Source organism: Leucoraja erinacea, chromosome 25 (assembly GCF_028641065.1).
Source record: "Leucoraja erinacea ecotype New England chromosome 25, Leri_hhj_1, whole genome shotgun sequence".
Lineage (NCBI taxonomy): Eukaryota > Metazoa > Chordata > Chondrichthyes > Rajiformes > Rajidae > Leucoraja > Leucoraja erinaceus.
The window spans coordinates 22,662,444-22,670,985 of NC_073401.1; the positions used below are offsets into that span (position 1 = coordinate 22,662,444).

Sequence of the window (8,542 nt, forward strand, 5' to 3'; positions counted from 1 at the left end):
GTATCAGTCATCTACCAGGAATAATAGCTTTTTATCCCTTCCTTTCTGCAAATGGAGGACATCCCGAGCCTGATCTGCTGGGCTTGTCCTGCTTGCCTATGTTCTTGGCCTCTAGTTCCGCTCATTTACTTTTTGACCAGAAACCTTGTTTGCAACTTAAACCCAATGTTACCTGCTTTTAACTTATCAGAGACGCCCTGCACGCCCATCCTCCCTGCAGCTGCACAAGACTCTTGTCTCCTTTCAGTTCTGACAAAGGATCTCTGACCTGAAATATCCCCATAGCTTGTGGCTTGACCTGCTAAGTATTCCCAGTAATTTTGATTTAGATTTCTAGCCTTTCAGTCTTTCTTATTTTCACAATTATGTGACACATTGCCCATGTAATCCTATGCATTAAAATAAATAGGCTGTCTACAATTTAAAATTATAATTTAAGATGGGTAAATAAACGCTGCCATGAATCTGTTGCAACTGAGGAATATATTTTTGTTTTAATGTTAAAAGCACAAGCATTATCAGGCTTCCTTGATATAAACTGATCTAATTGGTAAAGATAAAAGCAACAGGAAAGAAAAGCAACAGATCAAGTGCTAAACACGAGGTGAACAAATAAGTTGTTTTTCAAATTTTCTTCATTCAAAACTTCAAAAACTAACATCTTTAAATTGCCAGCTGTTTAAAATTCAAGCACTTTCTAGCAATGGTGACAAAGATGTTGGTTTATACAATAGATTCAGTACATGTGTTGTTTTGAGTAATTTATATATATATAAACTTTGTCTCCAGGGCACTCCAGATGTGAAGATCTATTCAAAACCCATTTGTCTGAAACTTTTGTGCAAACATCTGCTCAAGTGTTTTGTCCGATCGGTATGTATGTTTCCAAAATTGTAGGATAGCTTCAGTGAAATTCTGGACATTCCCTTGGTGCCAACTTGTATAAATAACACAATGTTTCAATGAATTTATTTAGTCTTCTCTGTATTAGATGATGTATCTCAGCCATGCGGACCTGATTAAGTTTTTGGTTTGCGTAAGTCGTCGACTTCACAGCAGGCAGTGAAGAAAGCGAATGGCATGTTGGCCTTTATAACAAGAGGAGTTGAGTATAGGAGCAAAGACGTCCTTCTGCAGTTGTATAGGGCCAGGTTAGACCACACCTGGAGTATTGTGTGCAGTTTTAGTCCTCTAATTTGAGGAAGGGCATTCTTGCTATTGAGGGACTGCAGCGCAGGTTTACAAGGTTAATCCCTGGGATGGCGGGACTATCATATGCTGAGAGAATGGAGCGGCTGGGCTTGTATACTCTGGAGTTTAGAAGGATGAGAGGGCACCTTATTGAAACGTATAAGATTATTAAGAGTTTGGACATGCTAGAGGCAGGAAACATGTTCCCGATGTTGGGGGATTCCAGAACCAGGGGCCACAGTTTAAGAATAAGTGGTAAGCCATTTAGAAAGGAGATGAGGAAACACGTTTTCTCACAGAGAGTTGATAGTCTGTGGAATTCTCTGCCTCGGAGGGCGGTAGAGGCCGGTTCTCTGGATACTTTCAAGAGGGCTAGATAGGGCTCTTAAAGATAACAGGGGATATGGGGAGAAGGCAGGAATTCGGGTACTGATTGTGGCATTGAATGGCAGTGCTGGCTCGCAGGGCCGAATGGCCTTCTCCTGCACCTATTGTCTATTCAGGCAAATAGCCATAGGGATATTTTAATTTATTACTGCTCGCAAGTTTGGGAGGCAAATATCAACCTCTGGTTCCTATTGCTCCTAAAGCGTACTGTAAGATTGTTGGCAGTTTTGTATTATATTTACTTGTGTGCTACACACAGTGCTTGGGCACCTGCATAACCATATAACCATATAACAATTACAGCACGGAAACATGCCATCTTGGCCCTACAAGTCCGTGCCGACACAACTTTTTTTTCCCTTAGTCCCACCTGCCTGCACTCGTACCATAACCCTCCATTCTCTTATCATCCATATGCCTATCCAATTTATTTTTAAATGATACCAACGAACCTGCCTCCACCACTTCCACTGGAAGCTCATTCCACACCGCTACCACTCTCTGAGTAAAGAAGCTCCCCCTCATGTTACCCCTAAACTTCTGTCCCTTAATTCTGAAGTCATGTCCTCTTGTTTGAATCTTCCCTATTCTCAAAGGGAAAAGCTTGTCCACATCAACTCTGTCTATCCCTCTCGTCATTTTAAAGACCTCTATCAAGTCCCCCCCCCCTTAACCTTCTGCGCTCCAGAGAATAAAGACCTAACTTATTCAACCTATCTCTGTAACTTAGTTGTTGAAACCCAGGCAACATTCTAGTAAATCTCTGTACTCTCTCTATTTTGTTGACATCCTTCCTATAATTGGGCGACCAAAATTGTACACCATACTCCAGATTTGGCTGCATGGTGTAATGGCTACTTGGGCGACTATATTTGGTGTACCCAGATCTGTATATTAACTGAAAGACAATGTGTTGATGGTTGTTTTGGGAATCATATTTATGCACGTCATAAATATAAGTGCATGCATGTCGGAATGCAGGTCAATTTAATGTTTATATCATTAGATTTAACCAAGTGTGCCAGACCTTGTACATTAACTGTTTCTAATTCCGTGGATGCTTTCCTGATACATTTACAGTATTTCTAAACCTGCAGCAGAAAATAAAACTAGTACAACCATGTCAAGTTTAAAAAGTAATGTGACATTAAATGTTGCACCTCGCTCAATTATCTATTGTGAAATCAACGCAGCATAAGAATATATGTTCAACGATTCACCGGACGTTACTTGAGTTTGATGTATGTGTTCGCTGTCAGAATGGAATATTTAATATGAGATGAGCTGTCCATCTTCAAACTTAAATCTGTCCTAATCTGTAGGGAAAGGGGAACTTTTTTTAGCCTTCCATCATAGTGAGGAATGTGTAGGAGTCACTGTGTTGGATGTTCGTTAAAATGTGTTTTTGAGTGATCTATTACTTTTAATTGTATGACTGACCTGGCCAATGAAATTCCTCGCATGTTGCAAAACATACTTGGCGAATAAAGTGTGATTCTGATTCTGATTTAGACCAAGAACAAACGGTGCAAGGTGCTCCCTCTGGTTATGGCGGCACCAATGGACCTGCAGAAGGGAACTGTGATAGTAATTGGAATCCCACCAGAAACTGAAAGCTCGGACAAAAAAAAGTGAGTGTATATCCAAACGCCATTACATGATTGCTTATATGAATGATAATGTGCTTTCCCCAAATTATTAGTGCTGTAACTGTGATGCTGAACCCTGCTAAGTTTGTTGCCTTCAGATGGAACACGCAGTATACGAAAGACTTGACTACCTATAATTTTAAACATGATAACATTGGAAAATGAGTCACTCCCTCCGTCTTAATGTTTATCATTTTGTTTGCATTTGCTAGAAGACAGTGCAACTGATAAGAGCATATGGGTATCCTTCAGGTGCTCCAGTTTTCTCCCATATACCAAGCTCTGCATGCTGGTGGAATAATTGGCAGCTGTTGCTCTCTGAGATGGCATTGACTAGATGGGCTGGAATAGCTTCCTATGCATGACACAAACAATCTCCCAGGTGTACTAATGGCCAGAGGAACTAGGGTGAAGGAGGAACTGAAGGAAATTCACATTAGTCAGGAAATGGTGTTGGGTAGATTGATGGGACCAACGACTGATAAATCCTCAGGGCCTGATGGTCTTGCATCCCAGGGTACTTAAGAAGGTGGCTCTAGGTGAATTTTCCAATGTTCTGTAGATTCAGGATCAGTTCCTGTGGATTGGAGGGTAGCTAATGTTATCCCACTTTTTAAGAAAGGAGGGAGAGAGAAAACGGGGAATTATAGACCAGAGGATGCTATGAAGATGCAGGGTGACTTAGACAGGTTGGGTGAGTGGGCAGATGCATGGCAGATGCTGTTTAATGTGGATAAATGTGAGATTATTATCTGAATGGTGTCGTTAGGAAAAGGGGAAGTATAATGAGATCTGTGTGTCCTTGTACACTAGTCACTGAAAGCAAACATGCAGGTACAGCAGGCAGTGAAGAAAGCTAAGGGGATGTTGGTATAACAAGAGGATATAGGAGCAAAGAGGTGTCCTTGTACAGGGCCCTAGTCACCTGAAAGCTAATATGAAACTATTAGATGAGCAGGAAGTGGGTACATCTGCAGACAGTACAGCAAGATTGGAAGCTCACAATGGCATTTGTTGGGCCTTCATGTCATATTTCCAAGTTTGTTGAACAAAGCGAGGAGTAATAAGTATAGGGGGAGCAAAAGATGAGCCCATGGGGGAAGCTAAGGTTATCTACTTTGGTACAGCAGAATATTTGTTAAGCCCCTGGTGAGAGCTAATACTCCTGGCTAGTATTGTGTGCTAGGTATGTTTTTTTTTAGTCCAACTAATTTGAGGAATGGGCATTCTTGCAGAATATTGAGGGACCCTCTGCGACACTTTATTGTACCACGCTTTGTACAACAAATAAAGGCTTTGCACATGGTGCAAATTCTCCGTTAGCTATCAGTGAGGGAACATTGAATTGAACTGGCATGTTCTCCCTGTGACTGCATAAAAATGTTGTTTGCTTTTCCACTGACCCGTGTGTTTGGTGTTTCCTCCCACATTCTAATCAGATATGTGGATTTGTAGTATTTCCTATATGTGGCCTAATTGGCCTCAGTATATTGCCCCTGATGGTTAGGGAGTGGATGCAAATATGGGATAATATGAAACTACTGTAAATGGGCGATTAAAGGTCAGCATGGCTTTGATGGGTCGAAGGGCCTGTTTCCGTGCTGTATCTCTATATAAAATAAATAAATGTTGTGTGTCTGGAGCTCTGTTTGCTGTGTGTGGTAGATGGCAGTGGCTGGTTTCTGGACGCACTGCTCCATATAATGTGTGGAGTATGGTGCATCCCTCCACCCCCCTGCAGGTTCTTGGGGGACAGTTCCCCACAACAAGACTACCTTCCCCTCCTTTTGCCTCAGTCTGCTTTGGCTCTCCTGCAGTAGGATCAATGGACTAACTATTTTAAACAATGTTATTCAAAAGATACAAAACTCTTATAAACTACAGTAAAACTCTGCATTCTTAGCAGTGCCAAAGTTAAGCCCAGTTGAGTATAACAAGCTCTCTATTTTAATTCCCAGGGAATCTGCAAATTAAGGAATTTTTTTAAAGCATGGTTTGCTTTACAAGCAATGTATGCTTATAATGTTGTACACTCAATTTGTAATCAAAATTATACCCACATGGGAACTCCTAATACATAAATGGCATACATGATCAAGTTCTGAGCCAGTGTCACTGAAGCCATTTGGGTTGCATTCCTAGAGTGGAGTGATTGAACACTGAATAGTGATTAGAAAATGGACACTTTTAACAAAAACACAAAATATTGGCACAGTGAAAGAAATTTTAATGGGGATTAAAATTGCAGCTGCAATGTAATCCAGAACCAGTTTGGTTGTCGGATTACCCTGTGTCAACTGTTCTAAACCAGCGCAATGCTTTGGATTCTGAAGTGGAGTGTAAAATGGTTGTGATGGAGATTCAGTAAATAATTGTCATTCTTTTCCAGTTTCTTTGGCAAAGCATTTGAAAAGGCAGCAGAAAGTACCAGCTCAAGGACTCTGCATGATCAATTTGATAGTTCCAGTAAGTAACACTTCAGGTCACTTTGCCACTATAAAATCAAGTTTAATAATCATGGTGTCAGTTACTTTGGCAGTTTGAGGAAGTATCTTTCTTCATTTCCTTGCATAATTGTGATTGATTGCAGGGAGTATCCCTTTTTGAAGTGTTTGGGGAATATGTGTCAAAGATTTTGTGCCTCACTTCAAACAGAATTGTTTTAAGATTTCCTCCTAACAGACTAGAGGGAAATCATTCTATACTTAAATAAAACAGAATGGCATTTGTGTGCTAACAGGGAAAAAAGGTTGAAGTAATTTTAGAAATGCTTGATATATATATGCAGTCTGGGTTTTTGAAAACTGTTCATGTATCAAAAAAGCAAAGTCAGATGTGATATTTTTGAGAACATTGTTTTGCGCAGGAAATCTGTTTCATTGAACGTTTTCAATATACGTATTACATCAACATTCTGCAGTACTGGTGTTGAGAGTACACTTTTTTTTCTCTAAACTGCATATGGATTATTATGTTCCATTCCAAGCATTGAATTACAGTTTGTGCATATAGCTTTCTTCCGGTGGGGCGAAGAGCCCTTGCCTTGCCGCTCTTCTTCATTAATTTGGCATCTGACCGACCGGCACAATAGATTGCTAGTTAAGTGAATGCAGTCTTTAGAGTTAATAGATACAGCGTGCAAATTGGCCTTTCAGTCCACCAAGTCCATGCTAACCAGCCATCTCCCCGTATACCAGCACTGTCCTACACTCACTAGGGACAATTTACAAATAATAGAACCCAATTAACCTGTAAACCTTTACCTCTTTCGTGTGTGGGAGCAAGCCAGAGCACCCAGAGAAAAACCATGCATCCCAAGGGAGAACATACAAAGTCCATATAGACAGCACCTGTAGTCGGGATTGAACCCAGGTCTCTGGGGCTGGAAGGCAAAGCTATACCGCCACACCACCGTGCCGTCCCTTAGTCTGAAGGTAGCTGAGAATATCGCCACCATTGAAAGGAGGCATATTGACAACTTTGACATATTGACAATTGTCTTTTTTTTTCCAGTAATAGAACTGAAAAGTGAGGATCGCAGCAAATTTCTGGATGCATTGATCTCTTTGCTGTCTTAAAGGTGAGTACAACTTTATTTGCTGAAGGATGAACACTCAATTTTTGTTCTTGTAGCAGGACTGTCTATTTAGAAGTGTATTAACAGAATAATTGTTTTTACAAATCATTTTAAAGAGCTGTCTACATTTGGAATATGCAGGGGAAATGAAAAGCCAATGAATAAAGACTTGTGTAAATATAGCAATGTTACAGTAATTGGAGTAGATTCGAAAAGTCTGTTACCTGAAGTATAAGCAGATGCTTTTGATTCAATGTCTTACAACTGGCCAGATAACTTTGAAAGCCACAGGAACTTAATGACAAATAGTGCTTCATTTTTATTGCAATCTATTATGGGTATTAATATAAAACACATTGTAAAGGTGTCAATAATGTTATGGTCCTGTTTATCCTCTTAGCATGTACACTATTGTCCATGGGTGTTTCTTGAATCCTATTGGAAACTATTGCAATTGTTCAGCATTTGATAAACAATTTGCGAGCTGTTGAAGACTGATTTTATTACTCTTGTATAGAAGCAGTTTAAAAAAATAATAATTAATACCAAAATGATGAATCTCTTGGCTCGATGTTTCATCTCGCCTTAGTGCAACAAGCTGGGGGGTTTTTTTGCCGCCCAGCTAGGTATCATAAACTTGAGTGTACTTTGACTTCCTCTCTCTGCTGTGGTTCAATTGATATTTCCTGTTCTTGCTTTTTAGGTTCATGCCTGGTGATTTTTGTGATTCTCTGAGGATTGAAAGTTCTCTTCTATTTTGTCTTGTGATGTGGGAAAAAATATATAAATTATCTAACGGTCCTGGAGTTGTTGTTGTTTTACTGTCTCTTTTTATCTATACATTAGATTGTAAATTATGTATTATTATAGGTATGCTGTTTACCAGATTTTACTTTTGTAAATTTAAAATAAAATCAGTACTGATTTTGTGTATTTGAGTTGTTGCATGACTTGGTCTTGTATATTTGCTCTTATTTTTGGGAGTATTTACACAGTGCTATTCCTAACAGCCGTAAAACATCCTCTGTTTTGGCTGCTACTGGGACTGGAATGCTTTTATTCCCTTTGTTGTTTTTTCTCCTTTAATTGGCAAAACCAGCATTAGATTGAAAAATAAATTGACGACAAACGTGGGAGCTTAGAACAACTTGTAGTTTATTGTATGCTGATCATTTTTGCCTTGTTTCTGTTCCATCCCAACAGTTTAACTGATGATTATAGATCACCAAGTTTCCAAGAATGTGCTAAAATGGCCTTGTGATAGTGATAAGCTCTCAAATTTCTGGTTTAGAGAACCAGAACAAAGCTGTAATTCCTCTTGCATCACCAATAGAGAAAGCAACAAAGAATTTTGAAGCAGCATTAGTGACTGCCAGAAAGGCCTACCACTGTTTTGATGATAGGAAACAATGCTGGTCCCTTCCCGTTTCTCCCTCTCTCCCACCCCCCCCCCCCCCCCCCCCCCCCCCCCACCACCGGCAAGAGGCTTTCCAAAATGACATCCCCTTTTTTTTTTCCTTAAAGCCTTTTTTTGGATAAACAACCGCTGGCATTGTCTCGGCACTGTTTGATTCTTCAGCCCAGGCTTTCTGCTTCTGTGTCCAAAAGGCCAATTAGTTATTCTATAAGAAATCACTGCTTGCCAAGTGCAGATGCAGAAAATCTCAGTGCTTGTTAGAATATTGAACAATAACCAGAGGACAGGTTTAGCAAAGTTGTATTTGTATGAAGAAAATAA

General features: G+C 39.9%; 1 protein-coding gene across 1 annotated transcript in view; it reads left to right on the top strand.

The window, feature by feature from the left end:
* The window catches only part of cdc45 (CDC45 cell division cycle 45 homolog (S. cerevisiae)), a 33,595-nt gene extending 25,659 nt beyond the window's left edge, over positions 1-7,936 (top strand). The window contains 5 exon segments of the mRNA XM_055655184.1: positions 790-873; positions 3,091-3,209; positions 5,617-5,693; positions 6,741-6,807; positions 7,508-7,936. Coding sequence (XP_055511159.1) covers positions 790-873; positions 3,091-3,209; positions 5,617-5,693; positions 6,741-6,805 — 345 coding nt within the window. The 3' untranslated portion in view covers positions 6,806-6,807; positions 7,508-7,936.
* Positions 7,937-8,542: the final 606 nt, after the last annotated feature.